The sequence below is a fragment of the Pelodiscus sinensis genome, chromosome 3, assembly GCF_052426305.1.
Source record: "Pelodiscus sinensis isolate ZL-2025 chromosome 3, ASM5242630v1, whole genome shotgun sequence".
Classification (NCBI taxonomy): Eukaryota; Metazoa; Chordata; order Testudines; family Trionychidae; genus Pelodiscus; species Pelodiscus sinensis.
In genome coordinates, this window is record NC_143054.1 from 106,451,164 (window position 1) to 106,465,091 (window position 13,928).

The following is a 13,928-nucleotide window of genomic DNA, read 5'->3' on the forward strand; positions in this document are numbered from 1 at the left end:
AGTTTATAGTATATGTGACTATCTAAAAGACAACTTTATTGTTTAATGTTTGTTTTTGAACTGTTACAGGCATTTTATGTGAAAATTGACAGTGACCTAAATGTATGACGTAACAAGTATTTACATGAGTTTAATGACTCTGCAGTTTGCATTTTTAAAATCATCCAGTTACTCTGAATGAAAAGTAGTCCCATAGATTAGTGTTCTCAATTGATTGCAGATTGTCACTCTGTCCTTCAACAAATCAAGGAAGTCTCGCGATGAATAGATGTTTTGATTGATTTAACAAGCAATTACTTTGTGATGTACTGTAGGGAAATTAAAGGTTGGTTTACAAGGATTCTTATTTTAATGAAAACATGGTTGAAGACTAACAGTCATATATTTGGTACTTTACTTAAGTAAAATAATTTTTTTAATAAGCTAGTACAAATGTCCATGATATTTCTTTGAGATGTCCATAATGAAGTTATATTTTTTCAATTAACTGTGTCTTGTTCTAATTAGTGTTTTGATCTCTTGTGGTATGATCATGATAAACATTTTTCTTAAATATGTTTGACAGTTTCAGAGGCATATGTATGCAACTAGCAAAGGGAAATCCTTGAAGAATATTTGCAAATTTCTTCTCCAAGTGATCTTCATAGCTGTTAATCTATTCCCATACACAATTATGCAAATTATTTTTAAATTCATTAATGTAAAGTAAGGAAGTTTTATAGTCAATGTATTTGGATCAGTGCTCTACAGTGTCATGATGCATTAGATTTGTTTCCTGGTTGCTAAGTTTTTAATTGGTCAAATGTATATACACAAAGATTTGATAAGTATGCTTGGTCTTGATCCTAAAGACATATAAGTTAGGTAACTTTTTTTTTTTTTTTTTTTTGGCTGTGTTTTCTGGGAAGGAAAGAGCTAGATTTTTCTTAAAATGTTAAACACTTTCACCTATCTTGAAATTATTCAATCTCAAAATATTACATTTTTAGTAACATTAAACATTAATATACAAAACAAATATCTCTCATCCCTATATACTTTATAAAAAACCCTCTATTTGCAATATTTTTCTCGTGCAAATGAAATAAAAAAAACACAGGAAAAGCAATACAATGTATTCTGCTGATTTGCTGAAAGACACATTTTTAGGTAGACAGTTTTTCAGTTAAACCTCATTAACAAAGGAACAGTTTTATTTATTTATATACTGGATTCATGCCAGTAGACAGTGCTAAACATTGAAAGAAAATAGCCCAATCAAAGTGGGCAGACTTTGTCAGCTAGAATTCTTTCAGCTCTTTTTTTATGAGGCTAATACTTTTGTCTCCCTTTCCCAAACTTTGGATTTGTGTGGAAACTCATCTACTGAAGGATGTTACATTTTCTGCTAAGAAAAAAAACTATCTTCTTTTTAAACGTTTATTTTGGTTTATTTTATTATCTTCAAATTAATCAGTTTTATTTGCAGAGATAATTTTTATTTTAAATGTCCTAAGTTTTGGAGAAGGGACCTGAACATTTGCTTTTAGTTCTTTCTGATAGGCTGCTTAGGAGTTTATAGTTGATTGGATAAATGAGAGGGTACATTGGTTTTCTTGAAGGCCTTCTATGTTCTCATGTAGTCACTTTTTATGGAATACAGAGTGTTAGCAAATTTTACAGTAACAAGTCACCAGGACCAGATGGCATTTACCCAAGAGTTCTGAAAAAACTCAGATATGAAATTGCAGAACTATTAACTGTGGTTTGCAGCCTGTCCTTAAATCAGTTTTTATGTCTAAAAACTGGAAGATAGCCAACATGATGCCAATATTTAAAAAGAGCTCCAGAGGTGAGCCTAGCAATTACAGACCAGTAAGTCCAACAGTACCGGGCAAATTAGTTGAAACTATAGTAAAGAATAAAATTGTCAGAAAGGCAGATTAACATAATTTGTTGGGGAAGAGTCAACATGGTTTTCTGTAAAGGGAAATCATACCTTAGAAATCTACTACAGTTCTTGAAGAGGTCAACAAATATATGAACAAGGGGGGTCCGGTGGTTATAGTGCAGCGGTGCGCAACCCGTGGGTCTTGACCCCCAAAGGGGTCGCGGCTGTCTTCTGGGGGGTTGCAGTGCTGGGCCAGCCACCATTTTTTTTCCCCGGCTTGGCATACACACAGTGGGAGTGGGGGAATCGGCAGGCGAGCGGAGCGGCATTTAAACTGTATAGTGTACTTAGATTTCCAGAAAGCTTTTGATAAGGTCTTTCACCAAAGGCCCTTAAGTAAGGTAAGTTGTCGTGGGATAAGAGGGAAGGTCCTCTCATGGATTGAGAGAGAGGTTACTAGTGGTGTCCCCCCAAGGGTCCATACTAGGGTCAGTCCTATTCAAGCAATTTACCAGGCTATTTGGTTCTTTCCCCAAATCACTTATAAACAGTGAGGTGGCAAAATTTGCAGATGATACTAAACTGCTCAAGATAATTAAGACCAAAGCAGACTGAGAAGAGCTTCAAAAATATGTCATCAAACCAAGTGATTGGGCAACAGAAAGGCAAATGAAATTAAATGTTGATAAATGTAAAGTAATGCACATTGGGAAATCCCAACTATACATGCAATATGATGGGGACTAATTTAGCTATAACTACGTGAGAGAGATATTGGAGTCATTGTGGATAGCTCTCTGAAAACATCAGCTCAGTGTGCAGCTGCAGTTAAAGTGCAGTTAAAAAAGCAAAGAGGCTGTTAGGAACAATTTAAAAAGGGCTAGAGAATAAGACCAAGAACATCTTATTTCTTCTGTATAAAACCATGCGCGCCTACATCTTGAAAACTGTGTCCAGATGTGGTCTTCTCATCTCAGAAAGGTATATTGGCCCTGGAAGAGGTTCAGAAAAGGGCAACAAAAATGATAGGGGTTTGGAATGGGTCACATATGAAGAGAGATTAAAAAGACTTGGACTTTTCATCTTAGAAAAGAGGAGACATGATAGAAAAGGGGGATATGATAGAGGTCTATAAAATCATAACTGGTGTGGAAAAAGTGAATAAGGAAAAGTTATTCAGTTTTCCCACAGTATAAGAATTAGGAGTCACCAAATGAAATTAATAGGCAGCAGGTTTAAAACAAATAAAAGGAAGCTTTTCTTCAGTCAGCACACAGTCAATCTGAATGGTTACCCTAGTCTCTGTTTGTCTGGAAATGGATGACAGGATAGGGATCACATGATGATTACCTGTTGTGATCCCTCCCTCTGAGGCATCTGGTTTTGGCCACAGTCCGCAGACAAGATACTGGGCTAAATGGATCTTTGGTCTGATCCAGAATAGCCGCTACATTCTTCTGTTATGTATTAGGTCTGCCTGTGAAGATATAAAATCATAGAATACTAGAACTGGAAGGGACCTTTAATAATTTTTGTTGCTCTTCTCTGGACCTTCTCCAATTTCTCCACATCTTTCTTGAAATGTGTTGCCCAGAACTGGATGCAATACTCCAATTGAGGCCTAATCAGTGCAGAGTAGAGCGGAAGAATGACTTATCATGTCTTGCTCTCACCACTCCTATTAATACATCCCAGAATCATAGTTGCTTTTTTTGCAGCAGTGTCACGCTGTTGACTCATATTTAGCTTGTGGTCCACTATGAGCCCTAGATACCTTTCTGCAGTACTCCTTCTTAGACCGTTGCTTCCCATTCTGTATGTGTGAAACTGATTCTTCCTTAGTAAGTGGAGTACTTTGCATTTTTGCATCTTAAACTTCATCCTATTTACCTCAGACCATTTCTCCAGTTTTTCCATATGATTTTGAATTTTGACCCTATCCTCCCAAGCACTTGCAACCCCTCCCAGGTTGGTATCATCTGCAGATATGATAATTGTACTCTCTAAGCTATCCTCTAAATAGTTGATGAAGATATTTAACAGAACTGGTCCCAAAACAGACCTCTGCGGGCCCCCACTTGTTATGCCCTTCCAGCATGACTGTGAACGATTGAGATCTACTCTCTGAGAATGTTTATCCAGCCAGTTATGCACCCATCTTATAGTATCCTCATCTAAGTTGCCCAGTTTATTGATAAGATGATCACATGAGATGGTATCAAATGCCTTACTAAAGTCTAGGTATTCCTCGTTCACTGCTTCTTCCTTATCCACAAGACTTGTTATCCTATCAAAGAAAGCTATCAGTTTGGTAGCATTGTCACCTGCCAAAGTTTCTCGTGTTGCAGTTTCCTTGATGATATTATGGCAATCCTCTTTTCCCCCTTAAACTCCATATCCAGAAAGAAAAAATTACATTCATCTAAATTTATGGTCAACTAACTTTACATCTTACATGAATTTGTAGGGTTTTTTGTGCCTATCCTTACCATTCTTCACCAATGGCTAGCTAACTACAAAAGCAGCTTCTCCTCTCTTGGAATTCACACCTCCAGATCAGCTACTAGAAGTGGGCCTCATCCTCCCTGATTGGATCCACCTCGTCCTCTCCAGCCTGATTCTGGCCTGCATATTTATACCTGCCTCTGGAAATTTCCATTACATGCATCTGGTGAAGTGGGTCTTTGCCCACGAAAGATTATGCTCCAACACTTCGGTTAGTCTATAAGGTACCACAGGACTCCTCACCGCTTTTGCAGATTCTTCACCATGTCTCCCAGAATCTTTTCTCAATTTTTTGAGGTACTTAAATGGGCAGGTTATAACATGCCACTTTAAAATTCTGAATGATAATAAGTTGTTGTATAATGTAGAACAGTGGCTCTCAATTGTGGTTCACAAAAGTCTTTCAGTTGGGGAATGAATATTATTTAGATATCTTCTTAGTTTTACAAGTTACAGAAAAGGGACTACTAAATCTATACAACTGAAATTCATACAATTGTTCACATTGATCATATATTATACACTGAAATGTAAGTACAATATTTATATTCTAATTTATTTATTTTAATTATATGGTAAAATAAGAAAGTAATCCATTTAAATGTGCTTTGACACTTTTTGTGTTTTTATGTCTGATTTTTGTAAGCAAGCAATTTTCAATTGAGATGAAACTTGATGGTATGCAAAACAACTCAGTATCTGGAAAAAAGTTGAGGACTACCAATGTGGAACATGTGATGACAAAGGCATGGATAGTAGAGCAAAAGCTATATCTATGGAAAAACAGCACAGACCTGTTGTAAATGGTAAATTATAAACGCAGTATTAGTTGAGGATCTAGCAAGACACCCCCCCACACACACACACACAGAATGACAAAGAATTATGGGGTGCTCTCCTATTGCCACTCCTTTTGCTTGTTTTCCTCAATTCTAGATTGTATTTAATTTAGCTAGCCTATATCCAAGCTCAAATCTTATTCTGAATTTGAGCAAGCTTTTCCATTGTGCTATTTTGAGATTGAATTGTAGGTCTTTAGAGAGTGTGGTTCACTAACTAACATGCATCTGTGACATCTCAGCATGCTGTAATGCTAGTACTGCCGAAATTTAGTGGAGCTAACCCATGGGGCCTACAACATGCTTCTAACAGCATGTGTATTTTATGAGGTGGTAGGTTATAACAGTGTGTTACCAGGCTACCTGCTAGTTCCTGTGCATTCTGATATATTGTGACATTTCCTACTGTGATATGTTACCTTATTTCACTCTCTCAGAAGTATTTCTTATAAAGCACAAAACTCAGATTTCCAGCCAAGTTGTTTTGGATCTGCAGCACTGGGAATTTAAAAAAAAATATTAAAGGCTACCTGAGGAAATCAGTAGAAAGAAAGAAAGAAAAACTCTATCAAATGTTTAAAGTATTACTCTATACATTATTGCATAGTCTTCTATTAAGTTTATTTTCTTAAACTACTGCCTAGAAATAGACTGGGAAAACAAATATACTTATTCTAGAGTTGACAAACAAAAATCTCCCTTACAGGGTCAGAGATTGGGGGTTTAAGATACCTGGAAAGTGAACCTTCTACGAACATTTAAAAAAAACAGAAGCAAGCTACTTTTTTTTTTTTTTAACAAATTTATTTTAAAATATTCTTTGTGAACAGAGGTGTGAGGGATGATGGCTTTCACTTACAGCCTTTCACTCTGTGACATCCTAAACTCATTGCATGCTATGATGAGATCCTTTAATTTTACTAAAGTAGTATAGCCTACTCCTGAATGAAAAATGATTGCTTATAAGTGAACAATAATCCCACACAGCACTTTATGACAAAATTGATGATTGTGCAATTTGCACAGGTAACCAGAAAGAGTGTCCTCCCTCTTAATGGGAGTGGGTGGACTTGGGACTTTAATTAATACAAATATTCAATAGAAAGTATTTTGGAATCCTACTCTTTCCCATGCATAACTAGAACTAGTTTTAAGTTTCTGTTGCTTCACTTCCAGTTTTCCATCATCCTGTCTTTAAATGAACAAAACAAGAATACAAAGTTACGGTGCAGGGCATGATAGAAGACTTTATCAAAGATATGCATATTAAAGCAGTGCTTACCAACGTTTTTTATGCTGCAGACTGGCAAACCAATCTACAAACATTTGGTGGACCAGTAATATTTTATTCACATATTTGCATATTCACTATGCAAATAATGAATATGCAAATATGTCAATTAAATGTTGTTTGACACCCCCCTCCTATGCCCATGCCCTTTGACCCTTTGACTTCTGACTCCTACAGCCCATGCCAACACTCTTTCTTGCCCCATGACTCCACCCCTGCACTCACCAGAGTGAGGCTGCCCTCTCTAGGGAGCATGGCCATTACTTCCGTGTGGGCAGGGAGAGTGGCCTTCTTCCTTTACACTTGCTCCCTTCCCAAGGGCATCTTGTGCCCCCATGGGTAGAGGGGTAGGAACGCAGAGACCTGGCCAACTGCCATTACAGGAGGAAGGGAAGTGCCTCCTGTTCTGCCTCTTCCTGCCACTGCTGGCAAAAGTGTCCATGCATGCATCTCCCTCCTTCTTCGCATCCCGTCTCTCTCCAAACGTGAAGGAGGGAGGAAGGCACCTCCTGCTCTATCTCCTGCTGCCGTCACCCGCTTGAGCTCTGACAGCCTCTGTGGCCCAGCAGCCAGCAGTTCATGGGCTGGCAGCAGGCTGCAGACTGGTGGTTGGGAACCGCTGCATTAAAGGATTACCACTTGTACATTTCAAAGTTCTAAGTTATTCACTCTTCCACAGAAGCCTTATGCTGCCATCAATGCTCCAGTTCAGTTAGAATTCCTCTGGTAGTGTGCCATTCTAACAAGCAATGCTCCTCTAAGTTCCATGCTGTGCATATCAACATCCTTTTACTCCCACTGCCCCCATATCACTACGGTATTTTCAGAAAACAAAAGTGTTAGGTAAAAAGTTTTAAATAATTAAAACATGAAATTCATATTGAGATGCAAACCTCCAGTAAAGTAGTTGTTTTTATCTACAGTTGTATTCTTCACATATTCTTATCTCCTCCCTTCAAAGTAGTCAGAGCCAGTTGCTTTTTATTCTTCTCCCCTTTTCTTTGTCCTCCTTCAAAAACAGTATAGTTTTTCCTCTGAACCAAGGAATTCCTCTCAAGTGCACGAGACTCTTTATTGTGTTTAATCTTCTAGTCCTGTTCTCTTTAAAGAAACCATTGCATCAAGGTAAGCTCAAAAAACAACATGCTATAATGCATTCTACTTTTCTACTCTCGGGGTATGTCTACACAGCAAAGTTATTTCAGAATAACAGCCATTATTCCAAAATAACTGCAAGCGTCTATGTGGCTTATTCCAAAAACTGGAAACCTCATTCTACAAAGTAGATGCACCACTGCTGCTATTTCAAAATAGCCCTTCACCAGGACCATTCTAAGTTATTCTCCCTCCTCCCTCCCCCGGTGCTTCCTGGGGCTCTAAATCAAGATAGCACATCTACATCAGGGAAGCCTGCCTTAGACTAATTTTGAGGCTTCCCTGCAGTGTAGACAAGCTGTTTCAATAACTATTCCGGAATAGCATATTTCAAAATTGATGTGCTGTGTAGACGTAGCCTCAGTGTCACCATGCTCTGTGCTTAACTTTGAATTTGAAAGCAGCAACCATATCTGTAACACTAAAGATTTTTCTGCAGAGTTTTTGACTGTGTAACATATGTTATAACGCACAATTTAGCTATGGGACCCAGCCTTTGGTTCTCTGGCATCATTTATAGTGCTCACCTCTCTTTCAGGAAAAGAAAGCACCATTGCAGACAGGTTGAGTTGATGAGTGGAGAGTAAACCTGAATGGATGGATGTTATCAGGATTAGGGGGTCAATTCTTAAATTGTGCACCTGAAGAGTTTGTTAACACTAGCCCTAACAAAGTACCAATAAAAAGTTCCCCAGGAATAAAGTGCACCAGTTAGTGGCTTTCTAAAGTGGACTAGAAATATTGTCACTTCCCCTCACTGGCCCCTCTTGGTACCTGGAAGGTAGATGACTGGAAAATTTCTCTCATAGGGGCATTTGTTTATTAGTGTGTCAGAGTAGAATCTGCAGATATTATGGCCTCTAGAAACTTACAGAATTGTAAAATCACCTGACTGAATAATACACATCTTTGAGTCCAAAGAAACAAAATTGTAAGATAATGCTGACAGTTGTTTTATTGAAAATTGGGGAAATTACTAAAGACAAGGTGCCAATATCTTTCTTAGTGTTTTGTGTGTGTGTGTATGGCATGTCTTAACTTTTGAGTACTGTATTTGAGTTTGCAATCATCGTATTCTTTCAATTTATTTGTGTGTGTGCTTTGTAAAATAAAATAAAAACAAACTGTATTGTGGAATCATATTGATTCTTTAGTAAGACTGGATCTTTTAGAATTAGATAGCCCTAGTAGGATGTCAGCCTCAGTGTACACCAGTATTAAAGGGGAATGGGAAGGACTGGACACTTTGCCACAGGGTTCCAGAGAGAAGTATTGACTGCATGGGAATGGCAACTCCAGGAAATCTTGGATTACATTCCAGACTCTGAAGGAATGTGAACTCAAATTGACACATTCTTTAATCTGTTCCCTGAGTGCCTGACATACTCACCCTATCCTTTTCAATCTGTCCCTTACCCTATTCAAGTTCCCATTCAGTTCCCATTCTCCACATCTATTCAGTCCCAGTCTTCACTCCTCATGCTTCTCATTCCATCTCCCTGCCCAGCCAGTCTTAGTTTCCTTTTCTAGGCTATCAAAGTTGCAAGTGAGTTTCTTCCTCTCCCTCAACCAGTCTTTCTCCTTGTACAGTCAGTCCCAGTCTCCCACCTCTCCTGGCTCCTCATCCGGTCTGTGTTCCCTTCCACATCTTGTGCCAACTGGCTCCCAGTCTCCTTGCTCAACCAGTGCCTACTTTCCTTCCTGCTGACCAGTCTCCTTGTCCAATAAATCCAACCCTCTTCCCCATTCCAGCCAGTCTCATCACTCTCCTTGTTCCATTCTACCTCTCTCCCTCAGTGTCCAGTTGTCCTTTCTACATTGATTCAGATGTCTTCTTCATCCACGTGGCCTGGGTGCCCTGGGAGTCACTAAGAGAACACGAGAGATTGGCACCTTGATATCCTTGCCTGGAGCAACTAGGAGTAAGCACTGCTGAGAAGTCCAGCTTCTTCACTTCTGTAGATGGAGTGAATATGTTTAATTGCAGTCTGGTTAGCACTAAGAGCTGTGAACTTTGAAATATGCTCAGTGAAGAGGGAACCTTCAAAGATTTTTCAGATTTATAACTTTTGTCAAACCTGGGCAAATATACCTGAGTGATTAAAAGCAGTTCCCTCCATGGCAGTCTCCCCTGTCACGTTTGAAGTCCCTGTTGCAAAGCATAGGGTTGCTAACAGCATTCAAACAAAGTGACAAGAATTTAACATGGGCAAAAGAATGATTCTTGGTTCTTTCCTGGAAACACTGAAACATTTTGGCTGACATTTTCAAATTAATTTGGCCTGAGGCAGATACCTGACATGCAAAGATTAAGCCCGAAAGGTTAAAATTTGGCAAAATTGTTTAGGCAACTGAAAATAGGGTCTTATAATAGGAAGTTTTTGACAGCCTTAATAATAAACCTGATGTTATTTGCTCTTTTCCTTAGGCAGCTGGGAAGGAATTTTATGTTCAGTGCCAGATTGGCTGAGAATGGATGGTGTTTTTTGTCTTCCTCACAGCTGGTCTGGAAGCTGGTAGAGTGAAGGAATAGCGGGGCTGCTGACTTGGATGGGGGAAGGGAAAAAGCAGGCAGTTGCCCTGTGACATGGCAATTCAAAGTGGCATCCCGGGCCCTTTAAATTGCCACTGGAGTACTGTCCTCTGGGTGGCTCTGTGTTGCACAGAGGGCTGGCTGCCTCCAGCGCCTCCCCTTCTGCTGAGGCCCCGCTCTTTCTGGGAGCATGGAGCCACCCCACCCTCTGCCTGGCCCAGGGTTCTGTGGACGATGTTGGTCCCCTGTATATTGGTGTTACGTTATAGCCAAACTTAAAAAATAAAACGTATTGCAGATGTCCAGTGCAGGTATGAGATGTGGAAGGGATAGATTATTGGATTAAATTAATTGGAAAAGGGTTTGAAGGAAAACATAACTTGTAGGAGCTGAGGTATAACATTTGGAACTTCTATGGCTGGAATATTGGAGAGCTGGCCCCTTTCTTCCTGATCTACATAATTTGTTTCTGGGTCCTCCCAGGTACTATAAGTAAATGAAGTTGTGGCCTAATTAAACCACATCTCTGGCCTCCTGTCTTTTATCTTATGTGGATGGACTGTGGATTTTAGGGGAGAGATTAAAACAGAAAATTTGGAGCGGGGGAGAGGGAAAATCTTAGAAATTATGTGGATTAGAGCAGGGTTATACACTTTAGATAATAGTTTTTCATTGCAAAGTGCAGTTTCATATAAACATTTTACAGGAGTGTGTTGACTTTTGACCAACAGGGGGAAAAGTCAAAATGAAAGTTTTGATACTATTAAAATGAAATACTGCAGACACTATTTTACGGGGGGGGGGGGGGGGGGGGATTCATATTTTTGTTTTTTTCTTTGATTGAAACAGGAATTTTATTTTAAATGTTAGAATTTGTAGTGGAATAGAAAGTCCAGTTATTGGCAGACTTTAGTGAGGGCATGCAAGCTATGTCTACAGAGCAGCATTATAATTAATCAATGTTATTCCAAAGTGAAATCTTTGTCTACACTACAAGCAGTTATTTTGACATAATGTCGAAATAAAGTCTAGCTGGAGGATGACTTACTCCAATTCCTATAACCCTCATTGTACAAGGAGTAGGGGAAGTTGGAGGAAGAGTGCTCTCTTAGACTTCCTGCTGTGTAGACAACACCAAAAGCCGAAATAAGCTATTTCGACTTCAACTACACAATTGACGTAGCTCAAGTTGCATAGATTATTTCAGCTTTAGCCCTGCTGTGTAGACATGCCTGTACTGTCTCTTCAAAACTGTGATAGGGAAGTGCAAGCAGGATGGGGACCTAAGAAAGTTCTAGAAACTAAATCTCTGTTTTCTACTTAATAGACCAGAAGTATGAAACAGCTTTATGCAGGCATAAGTGGATATCAGTTATTTTTCCCCATTTTTGTGTACATCTTTCACCCAGAAACTGGAGAAAGAAATACGTCAGAGGAAGAAAACTGTTTGCAAAATTCTAAAGATTAGCAGGGAGGTACTGAAGTTGCTTCAGTACCTGAAACTATTTTAAGTAACTTTTAAAAAATTGGTTATAATTCAATATTTAAATACTTTCGGAACAAAAGAAAGTTTTGGTATAAATCAAAGTTACTTGTATCTCATTTATTGTTTGATTTATTAATCTAGTGCAGTGGTCCCCAACCTTTTCAGGTTGGCGGGCGCCAGGGGGCGTGGCCGTTCGCCCGCCGGGCGCCAGGGGGCGGGGACACTTGCCCGCCCGGGGGCAGCCCCCCCCAGCCGCATGCCCGGGGGCGGGGCCCCTTCCATAGCCACGGGGCCGGGGCCCCCCTCCCCCATAGCCACGCGACCGGGGCCGGCGCCCCCCGGCAAGCGCCGCGCGCTCGGGGCCGGCGCACCGTAAGCGCCACAGGGCCAAGGCCGGGGCCGGGGCCAGGGCACGCGCGGTGCCCCCGGTGGCAGGGCCAAGGTGGGCGCCGGAGCCGGCAAGGGCATGCGCGGTGCCCCCGGGGGCAGGGCCAAGGCCGGAGCCAGCAAGGGCACGCGCGGCGCCCCCGGGGCCGGGACCGGCCATGCGCCCGGGGCTGGCACCTGCCAACCCAGATTGCTCTGCGGGCACATGTAAAGAGCCCGGCGGGCACCGGGTTGGGGACCACGGATCTAGTGTCACTTAAAACTATTATATAAAACCAAAGGCAACATCTAAAATGCATTATGTCCTTGAAACTGGAAAAAAGTAGTAATATAGTGAGATTAATTTTAAAAAGCAGTTAGAAACCCAGTGTACAATTAAAATACCTTAAAATAAATCCCAAATAAGGAATTCAAACTTTAAATGATCAAAGATTTATAATTTTGTTCAAAGGTTAACTTTCACACTTACAATTTTTGTATGTTATAAGACAAGTTTAATAAAATCATTGTTTCTGAAGTATGCTCTTTTATCCAGCAATTACAACTGGTCTCTGAAGTTTAAAATTTCATGTGTCTGACTGATATAGAAGTGACAAATAAAATATGATAAAACATAAAATAGTTCTCTTTTCCTGGATTTGTTTTTTTTTAATATTGGTCTTAAATTATTTGTAGGATTTATAGATGATCTTCCTAATTACTTTTTTGAATACATTGTATCTTACAGGATAACATTTTGCCATCTGCCTTTCCAAAGTAAATGGCTCTATGTGGGTACTGAAAGAGGAAACATTCACATTGTCAATGTGGAGTCCTTCACACTCTCAGGCTACGTCATCATGTGGAATAAAGCCATCGAACTGTGAGTTTGGTTAACTATTACCTAGCTGAACGAACGAACACACACACACTTGTCCCAGATACCATTATTAACTATAAAAATGTCGTTCATATTAAATAGCAAATTTAAATATAAATAATTTAAACACCTTCCATCTCCCAGAAATCTGAGGCATATACAGTTGTTCTTGTCTAAAATTTTTAGCATAAGAGTTGTGAATAAAGAAAAATAATGTAAACCTTTTATGTGATATGATAAACATTGCCAGGATGGGTCTGTAGATTATGTTGAAGTGTAGTGTGGATTTCATCTGTCTGATTTTTGAAATTTGGAATATGTAATTTTATTTTACAGTTCTTAAGGAAACTACAGCTGCCAGACTTTCTTAATAGAAAAATAGTCTTAAAGTACAATACAATTCAGTTTGGATGTAAATCTCTGAATTATTTACAGTACGTAGAGTTCTGTATATTATATCCTCATCTGCATGTTTCTAGAAAGTTTAGCCTAATTAGTTAATTTCTAAAATGCAAATATATCTGTTGTGACAAGACTGTATATTAGAACTCAATATGAAGTAGTAGGTTTGAAAAACTAAATTTAAAATTAAGCTCACTCTAAGAAATCAGTAATTTATTTTATAGCTGTTATCTTTTCTTCCCAATTGTCCATAATACCATTTTCTTTAACTTGCTTTCAGCCCTTCTCTTTATTCTTGTCCCAAGTGGTTACAAATCTCAAAAAGCTTTCTACTCTGTGATCATACAAGATTTTATTTCTCTATGTATTGTTTGACTTGTGACTTAGAAGGATTCAGTAATCAGGTCCATATACATCTGGGTGTCTGTAATTGGTAGCCTCTAGTTGTGTGTATGTATGCAAATAGGGGTTTGCTCATGCACATGTCCAAGATGAGTGGAAGTATTTCTGTAAAAAAGTAGCACATGATTAAAAATAAAACTGGCATATCACTTAAAAGGCTATTCAGATGGTCAGAATTGCAACAGGAGACAAAAATGAA

At 39.3% G+C, this 13,928-nt stretch overlaps 1 protein-coding gene across 8 annotated transcripts in view; it reads left to right on the top strand.

Moving 5' to 3' along the window:
- STXBP5 (syntaxin binding protein 5) overlaps nt 1-13,928 on the top strand; it is a 194,812-nt gene that overhangs the window by 57,755 nt on the left and 123,129 nt on the right. For all 8 annotated transcript variants that reach the window (XM_025184070.3, XM_075924382.2, XM_025184056.3 and 5 more), the window contains exon 5: nt 12,794-12,928. In XM_025184070.3, the coding sequence (XP_025039855.3) occupies nt 12,794-12,928 (135 nt within the window). The remainder of the gene's footprint in view (nt 1-12,793; nt 12,929-13,928) is intronic.